General features: G+C 38.2%; 1 protein-coding gene across 1 annotated transcript; it reads right to left on the bottom strand.

Annotated features, from left to right (window-relative positions):
• Positions 1-8,967: 8,967 nt before the first annotated feature.
• NEUROD4 (neuronal differentiation 4) lies at positions 8,968-9,972 on the bottom strand. Its single transcript, XM_077168015.1, has one exon. The coding sequence runs from the start codon at positions 9,961-9,963 to the stop codon at positions 8,968-8,970; it is 996 nt and encodes a 331-aa protein (XP_077024130.1). The 5' UTR covers positions 9,964-9,972.
• Positions 9,973-20,434: the final 10,462 nt, after the last annotated feature.

The raw sequence follows: 20,434 nt of genomic DNA, 5'->3' as shown, positions 1-20,434 counted from the left end.
TAGAAGCCAAGACTCTGTGGGTCAGTGCCCCTTTCTCAAGATGTTTGTCAAAATCTAGGTGAAGGTCCAAGTCCTTTCTTCCCCTTTCTTCCAGAGCATTTATTAAGGTGAGAAAAAAAAAACTTGGCTTGCAACTTCTTGTGAAAAAAATCCTTCAGGACCTTCTTTCAATTCTAGCCCATCAGCCAAACTTCTCCCAGGCTTGTCTCCTGTGCTCCTCCAATACTAAACAGTTCTCAATCCCCCTGGTCCTCCATCTGTCTGCATGTGTCCTAGATCTCCCCAGGCAGGGATTAGGTAATTATGCCATTCCCATCAGCATGCCTAGGGGTCTGGCAGGAGGGAAGCTGCTGGCTGGCAGCAGTGGCCTGAGTGGGAGCCAGGGGAACGTCTGCTCCAGGAGTCCCTAAGCAGCTTGAGGCTGTGCCTGGCCCTCAGTGGGGCAGCCACGTGCCTGCCTGCCTGCCCTGGATCTGCCTCAGCTCAGAGCCCAGCTCTCAGAGGAGGAAATCATACAGGCTCAGACCAAAGAGGAGCATTTACTATTTTCAGACTGTCACTCCAGTTCCAACCCAGTGGGAAAAACTAGACACACAGCCCCCACCTCCTTCCTGCTCTCTGCTCCAACTCCTTTCCTCTCCTCCTCTCCATGCCTAACTTTCTAACTTTTATGTTAATGTTGAGTTAATGAAGAAAAAATTCAGGCTATAGATTTGCCAAAAATTAAATGATCCAAAAAGTGTTTCCATTTGATTTTGGAGTGCATTCAAATATATATATGTTCAATATGTAAAACATGTGTTTTCCAATACACATACCTGCAGATATTGATATATAGATATGAGCACAAATACACATGTATGTATATAGCTTCATAAATGTTCAAATATACATACATTCATGTGTGTATAATACATGCATACACATACAAGGAAAATGAAGAACATAGCTGGCATGGAGAAGCAAGCTTCAGATTAAATATTTTTCATCAATAATCTACAACACAGATTATTAATATGGATTACTGAAAATTTACTGTATTTATATTAAAGTAAACAATATAATCAACATCATCCTAATCTTTTCTACTTAGCAGGAAGAAGGGAAATTGCACAATTCTAGGAATAATACAATTCCTCAATTTAGCCTTTGATAAATTTATTTTAACTTCAGTGTAGATTATGAGCCTTTTAGTTGCCAAGCATGTTGAAGTAGTTCCTTCTAGAGAATAAGTCCATTGCTTAGAAAAGCACCTTCTAAATTGATACTAAATTGAAAGCACGACAGTTCCTTAAGAGAGCTGACTAGCAATTGTGAAACCACACAAGGCACCCAAAGACTGCCTTGATTTTAGTGTTTTGTAGTCCATTTTTATTCACCCATTAGCTTTTATTCAATCATTCATTCACTCATTCATTTCAACAATTGTGCAATTGCTGCTGTGTCAGAGAGTACATGGACATTTACTACTCATGGAACCAGAAAAAATTTAAGATGAGAGAAACTTCAGATGTCTGATGACATAACCTTCTCATTTTATAGATGAGAAAACTGAAGCTCAGATTATTTATGTAACTTGCCTGTGTTCATACTTATTCACAATCATTTTATAAATTTCTACAGTGTCTAGACCTATTTCAATGGCTAATTTTAATGACTGGCTCAATACAGAGAATTTAATATGGCAATTTATATATGGTGCAGATGCCCAATATAAAGCATTTCCTGTTCCTTTCCTTGCGTTTTTAGCCATTATTTTCTAAAAGTTCTTTAGTTCACACTTGGTAAGTGAACCCATTTGCTTACAGGCATACGAGGTATTGATCAAACATGCTTATCGTCATTTCAATCATGACAGTCACAGCGGGTTTCCTTTGATTTTATGATCAACTGTTTCCCTGTTTACTACCTTGGCCACAATTTCCTTTGTTCTGCTTATTAGGAGAATAATCTACTAAGCTCATCACATAAAATGTGTTTTACATTATCACAAATAAATCAGGATTTTGCTATCTAAATTAAAAAAAAAAAGCAATGAAATCAGACAGCCTCAGACTTACTCTTGCTAACTATTTGACTTTGGGCAAGTCTGTAAGTGTCTCTGAGTATCAGTTTCCTCCTCAGTCAAATGGTATTTGTGATATTCAAACTACTGGCCTCACAGTTCTGACATTATTGAATGAGAAGTGTGCAAGTGCTTAGTTAAGTTGCAGTCTGGCCGAGTATAAGTAACATAAACTATGCTCATATATTCATTTCTATATTCCCAGCACTTGGCTTAGTTTTGACCATAGAAGATGCTCAATGACTATTTATAGAATTTAATTGAAATGAACTACTTAGTCTATATATTTGTGAGGTGATAGTTTTCTTTTTCTACATAGTCCTAGGCCAGATGAGGCAAAATCTACCATAAATCCCCTGTCAGCTCTATTCCAGTTTTCTAGAAAAGAAAGCGAAATTTCCTATTTCCCAAATTCAACAAATTTACCTCTGAAGATTGCTATCTAAAGCGTCCTTGTCATGAACTGGGAAAACATATTCCAGTGAACGTATTTGTGAAAGGATTTGGGTTTTGGTATTGGTTCTAGCCACTGGTTTACAGCATCAATTCAAAGGGTCTGCTGTGCTTTCTGGTTCTCAATTTCCTCATCTGACCTCATCCTCCTCTCAGTAATATAATAAAAATAATAGTAAAATGCTTCCCACATGCCAGAGTGGGAGATAAACACCTCCGCAACATTATCATCACCTTTAGTCCTCTTATCAACTCTCTGGATTTGGTGATAGTGTTGTACCCTTTTGATAGAGAAGGAAACTGAGACAGAAATGTCAAATAAATTACCAAGGGTCACACAGCCAGTTGGCTTCAAAATTAAGTCTGTTTGATTCAGCCTTCTTAACCAAAAACCTCTATGGGCCCCTTAAACCTGCCGCAGTCATCATCAGCACTACCCCTGCCATTTATTGGAGGCAAAGAGAAAAGTTAACCTAAATGTAATCAAAGAATAATGAGTGGTAACAAAGATCATAATAATTATTATTTATTGAATACTTGCTATGTGCTTTGGCTGTATTATCTTAATTAATCTATCACCAAAACCTTGCAAGGAAAGCATTATCATTATTGCCATTTGAAGTTGACGAGCTGAAGCTTTGCAGGGTTAATCAATTAAATCTAGGTTATTCAACCAATAAGTTGCATGGCCAAAATATAGTTTGTTTGATTCCAAAGCTAGCTTGTAATTACTACACCAAATTATACTGCAAAGTTCTATCAATGTTTTTAAAATCATGGAAATAGTTTACCCCTGTCTTGGTAAAAAAGACTGTAATATTTTCAAATCTATAATTCCCTGTTAAATTTACAGAGAAAATACTCTAAAGATACATGAGATGATAGCAATGAAAAGGGTTTGAGCCTTTTGGAAGATGGATTAAGTAACAAAGAGTCATTGATCTGGGATCTAGCCCATGTCTGCATAATCTCCAGAGACAAAATCCAATAAAGATTTCAGCATTTGTCAAAAGAGATTGGGTCATCTCTCAGACTGAATTATGGTGCTTACGGCATGGGGCAGGGCCAGCTTTGGATCACAGGTGCTGAAGGGTGTCATGTGCAGAGGACAACTTGAAGAATGTCAAAAATTTCTCTACTTCTCTACTTAGGCAGATGTGACACTCACATGTATCTACCAGGCAAACAATAGTTGAGACTCATTTCAAAACATTTGGAAGAACTAACTAATTCAAATCTTGATTCCAGCACTTACTAGGAATGTGAGCTTGAATAGTTACTCTCTATACTTTAGCCTCCAAATCTGTTAAATGGTAATAATAATAATGTCTACATCACAGGGATGTTTCTAAGATTGAATGAATTACTACATGCAAATCACTAAGAAAAGTGTCATAGTAAGCATTCATAAAGTACTAGATGCAATTTTTGTTGTTACCCATCAATTTATCTTTGTTCTCCCAGAATGTTCTTTTCCAAATAAAGTTTATCTAAGTGTCAAATGGCATGTGTACAAGATTATTCATTCAGTATTACAAAAGACTGGAGAAAAGCTAAATGTTCATTAATCGTGACTGTGGTAGTAAGGTTCATGTGTCAACTTGGCCAGGTGATGGTGTCCAGTTGTCTGGTCAAGCAAGCATTGTCCTATCTGTTGCTGTGAGGACATTTTAGGGACTTAAATCATCAGTATGTTGTGGTCTCAGTCTCTCTAAGCTCAACTCTGCAAGTGAAATCATGGTCTTCCCCCTACATGGGACATGATATCCAGGGGTGAAAGTCTCCCTGGCGAAGTGGGAGAGGACTCCCAGGGATGAATCCAGACCCGGCACCATGGGATCAACAATTACAACCTAACCAAATGGGGGAAAAGAAGTGTAATTAATAAAGTATCAGTGGTAGAGAGAGTCTAAATAGAGTCGAGAGGCTATTCTGGAAGTTGCTCTTATATCAGCTTCAGGTAGACCTTGCTACCTATCATAACCTGTCAACCCCCAACAAGGATCATTCCAGCCAATCTTAAAGAACACCTAGGGCAATATATAAGATTCCACAAGGGTTTCAGGCACTAGAGTAACTGGCCAGAAACCTACAACCTCCAGATGGGTCCCTGGTCCAGATAAGCCTTGAAACCTAGCCCAGTCTCTCCAGAACATTAAATAGTTCCATCTCCTTACTCCATATTAGTGACAGACCCTTCCAATATAAAAAATTTAAAATCGCCATAGTCCAAACAACCCCAAAGAGAGGTATGGAAAGATCAAAGATGATGGTAGAATTATGCATAGAAAATAGGACCTAACAAATGGATATGAATGTTGAATCATTAAATTGATATCTCTGTTAGTCTCCAGTATTCTAGAGCAGCTAGAAGTAAAAACCTAAAATTGTGAAATTGTAACCCATGTCCAAGTCTAAAATATGTTCTACAACTAATTGTGGTGCTGCACTTGGAAATTCATAGATTTTTTTGTATATATGTTATTGTTCACAAAAAAAGAAGGAAAAAAATCGATTGTGATGATAAAAATGTATTTAGGCCTTCTAGCCTCCTATATTCTGGAGCAGCTAGAAGGAAAAATAAAAAGATCTATGGTAGCCCATGACAAAGTCTGGGATTTATCCTGTAACCATTTTTTGAAGAGCTTTTTTAAAACTATTGCTTTTTTATTTCTTTGCTTTGTATATATGTTATACTATACAATAAAAAAAGTTTTAAAAAAATCATCGGCATGTTGACTGCACCTATTGCTGATTACATCTGCAGTTGGCTAAGGGGAACATCTGCAAAGAGTGACATCTAACCTGATCAATTGAAGGCTTTAAAGGAGAAGTTAGAAGAAAATCTCTCCACTTCGGCTAGTCAACTTCTCCTGGAGAATTCTTCAAAGACCTTCATCAGAGTTGCCAGCTCATGACCTGCCCTATGGAATTTGGACTCATGCATCCCCACAGTTGTGTGAGACACATTCATAAAATCTCATATTTACAGATATCTCTTATTGGTTCTCTTTCTCTAGAGAACCCTAACTAATACATGTGACTATAAAAAGTATGGTATTTTTACATGGAATATTAGTCAGCTATTATGAAGACTTAAGAAATTTTTTTGAGTGATATGAAAATTCTACAAGATACATATTTAAGTTTAAAAAGGCAATATGAGAATTGTGTTATGTTACCATTTGTAGGAATAAAGGATAGAGAATATCCATTTATATTTATTTATATATTCAGAAAAGATATTTGAAATGATAACTAGCAAACTAAAAATGTGGTTTTTTAATGCAAAGTAGACACTGGGTAAGAGGAAAGTAGGGGTAGGAGAATGACTTTCATTTTATGTTTTTTTCCTTAAATATTTTAAACCAAATTCTTCCCTTAATTAATCAATTCTGTTTTAGAAAACTTTCTTCTTGTTATTATTATCTTCAATTATTATAATTCATCATCATTTTATGCATGTTGGAAGTGGTCCTGATAAGTTTTAAATGGAGAAATTCAAGAGGAAAAATCAAGAGAAGAGGTGTTAAGAGGCAGTTGTCAACCCATACGTCATACTGTCTTGAAAAGTTGGCACGCCTACCTAAGTTGTAGATAATAGTCCATCTTCACGTCTCTCCTCTCAATGGTTTGATAGTTCAGACTATCCATATCACTAAAGACTGTTACAGACTAGAAGATAGTTTTTTTCTCAACTGCTGATTGCAGAATTTGTTGTCTGAGTGGCAGGCACGAGGGCTTCTGGCCTTCTAACTACTTAGCTTAAACCATTCAGCTCTTCTGGCAAGATCAGTTGAGATATGAGATGTGTAAATCCTCCTGACATGCCAGCCTTGTGCTCTGCAGGTTCTCATAGGACTTACAGTCCAAGAAAATGGATAGACAAAGTGAAGAAAAGCTTTCATAAGACTGACAATACAACACAATGTCTAATAAGACTCACAACTTTATTTCTGCTAGAAAAAAAGGAGAAAAACAGTCAATTTTCTTTTACAAAAGGTTTATCAGATAGACCCCAGAAAAATAAGACTGCACTGGGTTGAAAAGCAGACTCTTTCAAGCATACTATATTCCACAAATTTATTTCAATTATAAAATCCCTCTGCACAATCCCAGGGAGGCCTTTTTCATGGGTCCTGTACTCTCTAAAAGCATAAACAGATTTAAAAAAATAGCTCTGGTTCATCTTAGAGTGGAGGGAAAAAATCTAAAAATATTAACTTGCATAGCCATTCAAATTATTGCTGCTTTTTATAAAATCCTTAGTAACTTGACACCACCTTCCTCCTCTCCCCCTACTCCAAAACACAAGACTTCCTAGAAAAACTATGATTTACTTTCCAAGTGAGCCTTAAAGGAGGGCTTACAAGTACAACTATTTGATCCAAAGAATTTGCATGAAAGATTGGGAGAAATAAATTAAATAAATAATATCTAATAAATAATTCAAACAACATTCATTACCTACAAACTTAAATGCCAGAAAATACTGGCCTCAAGGACAAATCCACAGCCCCTCACCAAAGTAAGTGCCAATGTATACCCAGAAAGCATAAAGGATGGCTTTATAAAGCATATAAGAAACCTATTCACTCTAGGCAGACTGTGCTCAGGTGAACCACTTTGGTGGCTCATGGAGCCTCTGCAAGGCTACTTTCAGGTGGATTCACAAACCAAAGGTGCAAAACACAGCAGGGTAAGTGCTATAAGCAAAATAGAAAGAAAATCACTTTGACTGCAAGGGTATAAGAATAAACAAGAGCAATAAGAGATAAAATTCTCAGAAGTTTGTCAGGATATTTTGGGGATAACTGAGCTGAAGAAAATTAAATACTAATTTGTCATGAATTATATTCATTGGCCCTGTGTGTGTACCCTGCAGCCCGAAATTTCTTCTCTGGCGGAAGCAGAATGTGATCCACTATCATGCAAGCTGTTCAGTCTCTTGGTTTTGCGTTAAATAACTTGTCCCAGCAGCTTGAATAGGACAGTGAAATTTCTTAGATCTTATTTCTCTGAAGAAAATTGGTGCTGATATTGATGAAAGAAGAGTTATATGAAGAAATATAAACATTCTACAGACTGGGATAAACCGATGATGAAGAATACATTAGTAAAAGCATTTGCCAAGTTTTGATTTCATTTCTGAATCTCCAAGTCTGGTTACTTGAAAGTTATCTACAACATGTAATATCACATTGTATCTTAAAAGTAAGGAAGAAATAACAATTAGCAGTGGGGGAGATAGGGAATTTCTTATATATACATATATATATATATATACACACACACACATATGTGTATATATATATATATGAAAAACTCAAGCTTGGTCAGTAAATTGATTTATGTTTGTGCTTTTAGAAAATATACTTCTGTGAACAGAGTTCACTGGTATCAATCATGCTTACTTTAACCAAATGAAAATCAGTTTGCCAAAGAAAATCCAGTGGTTTTCCCATGGACAAGTTTGAGCTGGAAAGAGTCCCCGAACTATGGTGAATTAAGATAGCCAATAGTCATTTTATTGCTGTTGAATATGGGTCTAGGTTGTTTGCTGAGTCTAAGAGCGGCTTCTGAGCTTCATCAGAATTTCCAGAGCTGCCTGGTGATGGAGGCCATAAAATGATCTAGATGGCTTGTCTAGATCCCAATGGTCATAAGGATTTGAGGTTTCAGTGACTCGTTGACTTGCTTACTCCACTTGAAGTATTAAGAAAAGAGCTTTTGAAAAATTGTCAAAAATCAAGTAGGTATGACACCTCTATTATGGTTCTCAAATCACTAAGGAAGATATTTTCAGCTTTCAGACCAACAAGAAATAGAGCTAATCTCTTAAAGGATGTGCTTTCCTATTCACAGTGACAGCCAAGTTAGAATTATAGCATCAGTAGTTTACTTTTAAATAGATGCAGTGAAGTTCTGTCATGAAGTTCAGACAAATTTTGCATTCTATAAGCCAAGAGACATGCACTTTGTGCTCCCTTTTGCAGCTCCATTTGACCATTTCATACATAGTGCCTGTTTCCTATTGTTCAGCTCATTCAGTTTGGAGTGCTCCTCAAAGTCATATTATGGATCTGTAGAAATCATCTAGATTTAGAAGAGCTGCCTCATTTTACCAGTAAGTGAACAGAGGCCAGATTTGGAAAATTAATTGGCATAGATAATGAGGTTTTTTGGCATCACTGGAAGAGGACCCAGGTCTCCAGTTCTATTTCCACATGGCTATAAATCATCAAATAATTTCACATGAGGATCCTGAATAAAGGGATAGATACTAGAGAAGGGGATGAGATAATAAAGTTAATGGGATAGGAGGGCCCAAATGGACTAAGACATTTGTTATCTATAGTGTTCCTTTAAGGTCATTAAATCTTCAGCTCAACTACTTGAATTATGGGAAATGCCTTCACATCATTCTCTGAAATGCTCTTCCTACTGTGCTAATCAGTGAAGATGGTGTTGAGTTGGGCCCCAATGCCATGATTAGGGTAAGAATCATAGGACATATCTATTGGAACATCATAGCGGGAGGTGGCAGCCTGAAAGGGAGTTGAGTGCACATGCCCTGAGCTTAGACTTGCAGAGGGATAGTGTGGCATGAAGCTGTAGGATTTTTCCAGGTCAGGAGAGCCATCCTGCTTCAAGGAGAAGTTTCCACTGATGCTCAAGGGTGGAGTAAGTGGACCCTCATAAGGAGGTGTGCTGCAGTCAGGTGGATGATTCCCAAAGGACGATGCTCCCAAACTTTTAAATACTGGCGTCTTGAGATGAAGGAGATGTGTTTCCATATGGCCATAAGGAGGGCTGGGGAGCCCTGGAGATTGATAGTTGAAGTTAGGGACAGAGATGGCAGAATCACAAAGAGGAGATTTCTCTTCATGCTTCTCTAGGAGGACAGACTGAGGGCCCAGCTGGAGGCATCCAGCCACCAGGTTGCTTGTGGGCTGAGAGAGCCCTTTACAGAGCATATCCACAAAGCCCTTCCCTTCAGGTATCTGGCCAGTTTCCAGGACTTCAGACAAAGCCCAAATATAGTTCCTGGCCAGCCTGAGAGTCTCTATTTTGGAAAGCTTTTGGGTTTTAGAGTAGCATGGCATGACTCTTCTCAGATTATCCAGAGCATCATTCAGGCCATGCATCCGGGTCCGTTCCCTGGCATTGGCCTTGACTCTTCGAGCCCTGAATCTCTCAAGTCGAGCTTTAGTCATCTTCTTTTTCTTGGGACCCCTTCTCTTAGGCTTCTCCCCATCCTCTTCGTCTTCTTCTTCCTCCTCAATACTGTCATGCTCTTCGACTAAGCTACTAAGTACCCCATAAGCAGCTGATCTTCTTTCCTCTTCCTTCATCTCATTCTGAGGGCCCAAACCTTTGTCCACCCAGGATGGCGTGTTGACAATCTCCACCAGCTCCTTGGGTTTCATGTAAGTTTTCGCCATGTCCAGGTCCTGGAAAAGGGGAACGACAGCAGTTAGTACCTGTGGATACCTGATTTGATTTAGAACTAAGCATTCTTTTTATACTTTGAATATAGAGTACAGAATGTGCATTAGAAATCAATTTATAATTATGTAATCTAAGTCCTTCAATCTAAATGGTAAATCCAAGACCCACAGAAATGCTCAGGGCACTCATCTAACTACAGCATATTATAAGAAACAAACCATAGAAAAAAAGTTGACTTGATTATTAATTTAAATGCCAGTGCCTAATTCTTTTTACTCTAGGTTCTTTAGCTCATGGATATTGAAATAAACATAACTAGCATGCTAATCCAAACTACATTTTCTTTCTTCCCAGAATTCAGAACCTAAAGGAAAATAGATATGACAGTCATATAAATTATTGTTCATATAGGGAAACTGCTGAAAATGAGAGGGCTAAAATAATTATAATTATATATTTGCATAATTAAAATTATTTTACAGACAAAAAGCATGTCAGACAATAAAATAAGTAGACAGTTGTGTATTTATACTACAAGATAAATGAAAAACTGTAACAAGAGCATTTAGACTAGCTTGTATGTGTTCTACAAAAGACTGCTCAGCCTCTGTTTAGAAGCATTTCATACACATATAACCCATAATATCTCACGTTTTCCATGGACCCTGCCAATTGGTGACTTCAAGTATCTCCTAGATGATGACAAAGGCTGTGATATAACTGACTGACATACCATATAACTATCAAATATTTCTCTCACCATCACCAGGAGAACATTTTGATTTATCAGCAAATACCCTGTGTGTTGTTTATGAAAGGGAGATGTCAGTGACACTATACCTGGTAAGGATCAGGAAAAGAGGAGGGTTATCACTGATTGTCTTTCATATTCACTCATGATAAAGTGAGAACTCTGTTCATTGCACATGCCTCTCACATCATCAGACAAGGTCGCTGGCAGCAGCTAAGACCACAAGCCAGAGGTCTACTAAACCCACAGAGTTTCTTTTAGTGTAACTATTATAATTATATTTCATTAAAACTGAAAAATCTAGAACAAATGCTAAATTGAACAGAATATAGTGACAGCAAACATGACCTAGCACTATTTTGGGCAAACAGGGAAATCTAACTACTTTAATTCACTTGCCTAGCAGATAGTTTTTAATCAGAATTTTCTGTGTAAAATTTGCTATTTCAAAATCACCTGAAAACCAGAAGAGACTGGTGATTTAATAAGCATTTTGCATTCAATTTTGGAAGAGTATGAATTGTTTTGAGATTTCTTGAGAGATTTTTAGGTATATAATTTACAAAATAAAAGTGTATGATAAACCCCATTGGAGCATTTCAATTTCCAGCTACACTTTGAAATGTTAAACCCTCCATCACCTTTGTAAGTCAGAAGGGGGAGAGCATGATAAATGTTAGTTAATCCTTGACGCTTGAGCCTCTAATCAATGAATGCAGGGCTTAGTACATAGCCTTTAAAATATATAAATATATGTTTGATTTCTTTCTGGTAATCAGAGCTTGTTTTCTTTGTGACCTCATTTACCTCCTATAAATAATTAATGTTTCTGAATTGTGAAAACAGCCTAGGTTTCGTGTTAATCAACACAGAAATAATGTCAGCTTGACTTACTCACTTAATAAGGCTTCCTGGGTAAGCAGCTTTATTGAAAACACACGTTGGAAACTATTGGTCAACTGGCTGTCCAGGCCAAGTCAGAAAATCCCACGTTTAATATGGATGATGGAGCTTGTGTGCTGAGCTGCACTTCTAACTCAGGCAGATATCCAGAGGGAGGATGAAGAACCTAATTAACTTTCTGTTAAAGAAACACAGACCTTTCAGAAGCAGGTGCTCTCTGAGGCCAAAGAGGATATAGTGGACTTGGGAAACCTAATGCTTCCGATGTAATTATAATAACATTTGTGCAGCACTTTATAGCTTTCAGAGTACTTTTACATCCATTAACTCATGTGTTCCTTATAGAAAACCTTTGAGGGAGTTAGGGATTGCCATGTTCATTTTATAGTTGAAATCAGTGTGGGTCCGGGACGGTAAGTAATGAACATGCAGAGCTTGTAGAGTAAGACATAAACCCAGGCCTTCTGATTCCAAATCCTAGTGGGTTCTTTTCTCCTTTTCTTTTTCCCTTTCATTTTAGCTACAAGAAGAAGGAAAGGCACCTTGACTTCAGCAGATGTGGGCCAAGTCACCAGGAAGTGACCATCATCCAAAAGGGCCCAGTTTAGATGTTCTCTGAAGTCCCTTTTAGTTTTCATATCCCAGGATTCCTTTCTCTCCCTAGTTTTGCTTTGCTATTTTCACCCATGTCCTCTCCTCCTCTTCTGAAACTTTTTTCTCCTCTTCTTCCTTCTCCTTTCTCTCCTCCTCCTCTTCCCCTCATCTCCTCTTTTTCACCATCATCATTATCATCAGGTCAGACTTACATCCATGAAGAGGAGAGAAGGAAGCTGTAAGAGAGGGTCAGGAAAGGCTTCTAAACTGCCCTGAATCTAAATATGAACATAGCCTGGATATTTAGTCTACCTTTCTATCTCCCCTTTTGTGCCTCTGGCCTCTGCCAAGTCTCACCTCTATCAAGAAGTAGGATTGGGAGAACAGAATACACCCACCCTTTGCCTTTAGCATAATTTGATGGTCTCTGAAAGAGTCTATGAGCTGCAGGTATGAAACAAAAGAACCAAGTGACTTTGGCCATAACAATGAAAAGTCCACTCAATTTTCATCTTTATTCTTTTACTTACTTTGGGAAGGACATAGATGGCCCTGGTCTAACTTTCTGTTTCATAGACTTTAGTACATTAGCTGTAGAGAATACCATGGGCCTATAGTTTCAAAAGTATGGATGTTGAACTAAAATAGGTGTTGGCTATAGTCCCAAATCCTCAATCTGTTTGTTGACCTCAACCACATTATGTAAACTCTGATTTTCCATTTCTCCTTTGATAAAATAGTGGTAAGATTTTGTGCTAATTTTGTGCTTATTCTTGGGTTTTCTTATCTAATCTATTTGCAAGCGTTTTTTCTTATTCAATGATAGAAATTGTTTCTCACCAGTGAATAGTAAAAATAGACTTTATTATCTAATATCTAACTTAGTATCCAGATTGCACCTCCTCTGCTTTGTTCAAAAGATTATCAGACAATTGCCAGTAGCTGGTCCTTGTTCCCAAAGTGAGGAAGATAGCATAGATTCTAGGGTTAGATTACCTGGGTTCAAATTTCTGTCCCACTACTTACTAACTGTAACTTGGAAAAGTTTCGTAGCCTCTCTGTTTCAGTCTCCTCCTCTTTAAAATGGGAATAACAGTAACTACCTCATAGGGCTATTGTAAGGATAAAATTAATTCACATATGTAAAGCACTGCAAATAATACCAAACATCATAAATGCCATCTAAGTGAGAGTTGCTGTTATCCTAAAATTCATCATGGGTTTTTCTGACCACTTGTCCAAGAGTAAATATGATAATAATCTGTATTTAGTATTGATTTTATGCCAACAAAAACTAATGGCTCCATCTCGACACCCACTTCTAAAATTCCCCAATCCATCCTTCCCTCAACCTCCAAATAAAACTAAATGTCAAGTTCCCATTCTATGTTCTACCCACTGTTCCCACTGGGTTGACTGGAACTCTTCCATCATATTCAAGGTGTAAGTTAGTCTCTTTCATTCTGTTTTCTTATCGGAAGAAAGCTCTTGACTGAACACCCCTACTAAGTCACTTAAATTTTCAATTTCATGAAGCTTCGGAACATACAGACTATTCTTGGCACTGACACTTTCCCTTTCACCTTCAATTAATCAATATTGGGAATATGACTTTCCAACCTAAACCAAGCAGAAGAACTCTGAGAAGGAAAATGAAGTGTCCCTTAAATAGAAGTTAAACCCAAGACTCCTCAAAGATAAAGAAAATAAACTTTCCTCTGACTATTTTTTCATATCTTCAAGGCACCAGAAATGGTAGCAGAAATAAAGACAAACATCCTATTTTAGATTTAAGAGTCAAAAATGTGCATAGCCCACATTCAAGTTTTGATCAAGAAAACCAACTGGTTCACTTCAGGACAGACACCTAATTCTAATGTAATTTTTACCTATTAATGATCCAACATAGAGGTGTACTGAAAAAAGCATGGACTGGGACTCTATTCCATCACTCACTTATTAAATGAACACAGAAAAATTATTTTAATTGTTTTATACTTAGGGAAAATGGAAATAATGCTTTATCTTTCCTACCTCATTTAGAAAGTTTTATGAAAACAAGGAGGTAATGCAAACACAAGTGCTTTGCTAAGTCGTTATGGGTTGACAATGTAAGGGTTGGGTCATCCTATAGAAGCTGAATAGAATAGTCTACAGCATTATCTCGCAAAGTACGTTGATACACCATCTTGAGATTTTCCAAAATCTGAGAAAATAAATTGACTTTCAAAACATACATGAAGCAGATTTTAATATGATGAAAATCAATGATTACTGGCTCTAGGGGGCAGAATTCCCCCCACCCGCATATACACAAACAAATTCTGGCCCTTTAAAGTTCATTTTATCCTTTGATTTTTCTATTTGGATTTCCTTAAACATCAGCTCAGTGTAAGAGACTTTCCTTATTTCTCCCATTTTTTTTCAATTGTTCTAGCAAACTATTTGCTTAGGCAATGATCATGCATATGCCAAAATTTTAGAATTGGGATTGAGGTCATTGGGTATTACTACAATGTGGGTTGTCTTGGAATTCTTCCTACACTTTTACTAGTTTTTGACTTATTATGGAGAAGTTTCTATTGAAGAAGAGGTGAGTAAGGGACACTTGCCTGTTGTTGGTGTTGGTTGATCAGTGTCTTTCCTTTTAAAAGATGATTGCACTCTTTCCTGATCATGTGTCTCTAAACCTTAAATACAACAGGAAGGAGACATTTCACCCTAGTTTCTAGGTAATCTAGGACCAAACAGACCAAATGCTTTACTCAGGGTTGCACAGTCTTTATACTGAAAAGACAGAACACAGACCAGGATGCTTACAAGTTGCATGGCATGGAAACAACCAGGAGGCTGTCCCGTGCTCTTCCTATCTAACCTCACATACGCTACTAGTTTTCCCTTGATTTTTCCTTGATTAATGTGTGCACACATTTTTTTCAGCATAGTTATGTCATATTTTGTTAGAATCTGAGGCTGTGAACATTCTAAGGGTGAATCTTACAAATAGAAGTAACTCATCTCTTTCAATTTTCCTTTCATGTTTTTCAGCATCTCATCTCTAGACCTCTTTAAAAAATATGGGAGAATTTTACATTTGTTAGTGTTTTCTGCATACACTTTTTGGTGGGAGAAGAGTGAGTGCAGAAGAGAGAAAAATATACATGGACAAGCTTTCTCCTCTGAGTTCCCTCTGAAAGAAATGAGGAAAATAAAATTTTCCCCACCCCATTCTCACTGTCTAAGGATTTTTAGTATGCCAAATGAGGCAATGCTGGAAATCTATCCCATGGCTTTCCAAAAATCTTCTCCCTTTCCTTACTGTTTTTCAGTGTTTTTTTCTCAACCTCCACTACTTGCATAACCTAAAATGCTGTGAGAAGTTGGTTATTTGGATCAATTCGTCCAATCTATTTGCTGAGTCTCCTTGGAAAAGCAGTTAAACATTTTGGACTTTTTTTTATTCTTGCATTAATAGAAAGAGAAGTTTGAAAGTACTGAGGGATACTCTGTAATCTCCACTTTATAAAAATGATTCAAAATATCTGTGAGTTTCTGACCATCTCTGCTTCTCTGTGTAAACTAAATCCTATTCCCTCCTCTCTTAGCCCAGAGGAGACTTTCCATGCCCCAATCGCTCCCCTAAGTCTGTGGGAACTACATGGAAACTTTAGTAACCCCCCCCACCACCACCACCCCATCCGCTGTCTTACCTCTGTCTGTGACAGTCCCTGGAGTGAACGCTATGAATCTGCGTCCTGGAGGAAAGTCAGAGAAGCCAAGTCTCTCTGACCATCGAGACCATGAGAGAAGCAGGTGTCTTCAGTGGTCCATGTCAAGCCCGTCGCCTCCTTTCAGAGATATCGCAGTGTCTGGTTCCTCTAACTGCTGCTTATTCTACTCCTTCCTTAGAGTTCCGTATGCTCCGCCAGGACGCCGGGCTGACGCTTAACGCTGCAGCTGCTCCAAGCAGGCTTCAGTACCTTCTGTCCTCTGGTTAGCTCCCCGGAATGCAGCTTTCAGGACCACAGCCTCTGGGCAGCTCCTGCGCTCCGACCAGAGCCTCAGAGTTGAGGCAGTTTTGATTGCTCTCAAAGCTGACCAGGGAGGGCTGATACTGCCCACAACCTAACTCCTCCCCTTCCCCGGCCGAAAGACACGCCTACTTCAAAGGCCATCTCCGACCAGGTCCAGCTCTGCCATCTACTTATTTAAGCGCGGATTGGAGTTGGTGGAAGAGAAATTTGGGAGGAGGATTGCTGAAGTTCAGAGGTAAAGAAAAAAAGAGAACTGGAAACCTTACTGTGAAAAAGGAAAAATATGGAGATGGAACAGGTTGGGCAGTATTGGGGAAAGAAATCAGGAGGTACTTGGAGAGTGAGCTAATAAGGGTGAATGAAACTGCTGGTCCACGTCTGAAAAGAGTCAGTAGATGAGGCTACATGCAGGTCCAGGACAGAGCATCAGTGACTGTTACCTTCGGCAACATAGATTGGTGTCTTTGGCTTTGGAATATTAAAAAGAAAAAGTATTTTCCTCTCCTTTCTTTTCAACCATCAATCTTATTCCTTTTTTAAAACTTTTGGTTTGAACTGGTGAACATAGATAAAGCAACATCCATGTTTGTTGTACTATTCTTTCAACTTTTCTATTTGTTTGAAATGTATAAAAAAACAAAAGGCAAATGAATGAATCCCTTCATCTTAAAGACATTTAGTTCCTTGAATTACAAACTGACATTCACTATGGCTTAAATTTACCATTAAGCTCAGATAGAAAAGGTCACCCAGAGTGCTAATGAACTTGGAAGTAAAGAAGGGTCATATAGTTCCTAAAATGCCTGTTATGTTATGAAGTGGGATTAAGTTGCTAGAAAAGAAAAAGAAAACTACATCTGGAAAGATTTAAAGTAGAGTGATACCCTTTGACAGAGAGCTGTGAACCAGGTGAAAGTTTTTAATCTTCATTTTAAAGATTGTCAAATTTGGAATATTACCTTTATATAAAACTTTGCCGAAGTCAAATGAGTAATTGTGAATTCATTTTAAGATGTCGAGGATTTTATAAACTGATTATTCCAAGGAGGATTAGGTAGGGTGCTCAGATAAAGGTATTGGCTGAATGATCTTGAGTAAGTCATTTTAATTTGGGCATCACCTTTCACATCTGTAAAATGAGCTGATCACTTAAGTTTGCTTTGTTTTTTTTTTTCTATCAATATCCTGATAAAATTCTGAGTCCAAGCTCAGTCTCTTTTTGAAATTTACTTGAAGGAAATTCTCCAGACTTTCTGGAATCATTTGTCCTACCAATGTAACTGGTACATGTGTCTGACAGATGAAAAACTTTAAACACTCCTTGGATGTGAGCGAAGGTACAGAGGGATAAAACACAAAGATATTTTTACTGCCAACAAAGTAGGAAAGAATATCTTAGATTGGAAATTATTTTTGCTTTTTTTGATCTTGATGTAGGTGTCATGAGACTCTTGTTCTTTCCAGAAAATCAGAGAATAAAAAGTAATCACACACACACACATACACACACCATCTTTTTTAGCATTTGTTGGAAGTCATTTATCTTCAGCAAATCTTTAAGCTCTTACTAAATATTTTTGTTTCCCTACTCAGGAAATACCTGGTTAGGAAAGTACCTTTTAAATAACACATGACAGAAATGCCAGATTTCTGAAAACCAAATCAGAATCCATTCCTTAGCCAAAGGAAATTTACTTATGGTGTAGTTTGTGGCTCGGATAAAGCAGAGTGCTTACCAGTTGTTCAATGAGCACTTACAGAATGGATTGAGTCCCTGCTGTGTATCTTCAAATCTATGTTCACAGATATTTGAGAGCTGGTGATATTGGCATTGCTGCAGTCCTGCCTCTGAAATTTTCAGAGGGAAAAGAGGAGGAGAGAATTAGCAGGAAGGTGAACCTATCGAGACAGAGATGAAGATGGGGACAAAACATTCTGCAGCGTCCCTTGCTTTCTCTGACAGATGTAAGGGACCGGACACAATAGGATTAACCTCAAAACAAGTTCAATTGTGTTTATGTGGTGGGGGGTCAGTGTGTGCAAGTGCACGCGGATGCTTTGGGCAGAAGTTGGGGAGGATACAGAACTTGCTCTAAGAGCTGCCTTATGCAGAGGGAAAGGTGGAATCTCTCTCTTTGAGGACGTCCTCATCACAACTCCCCAATGGATATACGGTTAGCTGTTCAACTCTGAGTGGCAGGAAGGGGCAGTAGGAGTATGTGTTGTCAGTAAATGATACCAGGTGGAGGTAACTGCCCTAGGAAGAGAGGATGCAGGACATTTCCATTCATTTTTCTTAACCCCACATGGTTCCTGAGCCAGAGGGCCGATCCCTAGCCTTCCATCTTTCTCTGCTGCTTTTTTGTAAAGCTCTGAGCTAACCTGTTAGAACCATCTGCTAGGTGGGGGGAAAGTGAGTAGCACTTAGTTGCCAGCCCACAGGCCTGACGCCGCAAGCCACTGAAGCAGAGAGGAAGCAGGCAACAGGCAGATTTATGGGCAGCAATCTGTTCCCCCTCCAAGGCCTCTCTGCCAGGAGACAGCCTGATAATCCATCAAACCCACTAATGAATTAATTAGTATTCCCAGTAATCCCGACCCCCTAAGGAGACCGGCCTGTGGGCCCCTAACAGGGGTAGAAACTGCCTTCTTCCAGCAGGCATTGAAGACGTGGGACCAATGGCTGATAGTGAGCCCCAGGGTGCTAAGCTTCAAGCCACAGCTCCTTGCTAATGTCCCCCAGATGTTCTTTCTCACCTTCCTTGGGATATTGCTGGCTTTAGCTAAATTAAAACCAAAACCTCCAAGAAATGGAGTCCAGAGATGAAAATCAGAGATTACAGAGAGTGAGAGGGTAAAATTCCAAGAAAGGGATCATCCAAGCTGCCCTGATCAGAATAAAACTTGCACAAAACCTAAAGCTTCTCTCCAAGGAGTGGGCATGGTCAGGATTGGGATGGAAGGAAAGATAAAGGAAACACAGGCTGTGAGTGAGGAAATAATACAGGTTCAAAAATAATCTTGAAACAGGTTGGAACAAAGTGATTTCTAACATGAATTTCTCCTAAATAAAAAACTGTAGTGAAAACAGAAAAGCATCAGTCAAGTTCCTCAACAGTAGAGTTTCTGTCATTTGGGAGATTCAATACTCCTCCCTCACAACTTTTCAAAAACTCTGCAATGCAGTGGAGCTAAGAAAGTTTCTGAGTAGGGAACCTTTGTCTGTCTTCTAATTATGTGACCCCAAAGAATGATCTAACCTCTCTGGGCCTGTTTTCTTGTCAGTCAATAATCAGGTTGTATTATGATTTCTCAGTTTCCTTCCAGCCCTAACATTCAGTGATGTTCACATAGTTGAATGTCACAATTCATAATAATGAATTATAATAATAATAATTCAAGCCCATTCAAAGGTAAGAAAACTGAGTTCCCAAGTTTGAGAAAGATAATAAGCTAAGTTAGTACTAAAGGGTGTGAAAGTTAGCCTAGAAATCATAATATTCTCTTTGTATCTAGATTTCGGGTCTCTTTTCTCCCACTCACTTCATTCAGGTATTTGGGCATTCACAGAAACATTTGGTGATTCATTCCAGCTACACAAAATTATCTGCATTTACTGAAATCTGGGAAGCTTCTGTACCTTGGAAAGTTCTGCACCATCTGTTTCCAGCATCTTTTTCCATGCTTGCTATTCTTAACTCCTAACTAGCAATGTCCTCTAGTATTCAATTGAATCCTAACATTGATCTATGCTAACCAAGTGACTTTAGACAAGTTATTTTTCTCCCTTCATCACGTTATTCTTCTGTGAATTGTAGGTAATAATGTCTACTCTGAAAATTTGCCCTGAGAAGTACATTAAATGAGATAATATATGCAAAGTACCTTGTTTAGGGTCTGGCGCTCAGCAAGCGCTCAATAAGAAGTCACTGTTATTGATATTTTCTCCTCTCTAACATTTAAATCAGATTCCTCATCTTGTAGAAATCAAGGAAAATCTAACATGAGAATCTCCTTATAGAGATACAGTCTTTGCGCTTCTCTCTCAATCGAAGCATTCTTTTATTACGGTAATGACCACACCATGTTAATTTATCCAACAGATTTTTTTATACACATAATAAAGCCCAAGTCACTGCACAAGATGCTGAGGATGCAGAGTTGAATAAGGCAGAGTTCGCA

Source organism: Tamandua tetradactyla, chromosome 7, assembly GCF_023851605.1.
Source record: "Tamandua tetradactyla isolate mTamTet1 chromosome 7, mTamTet1.pri, whole genome shotgun sequence".
In the NCBI taxonomy this organism is placed as follows: domain Eukaryota; kingdom Metazoa; phylum Chordata; class Mammalia; order Pilosa; family Myrmecophagidae; genus Tamandua; species Tamandua tetradactyla.
This window is presented reverse-complemented; position numbering and strand designations above follow the sequence as displayed.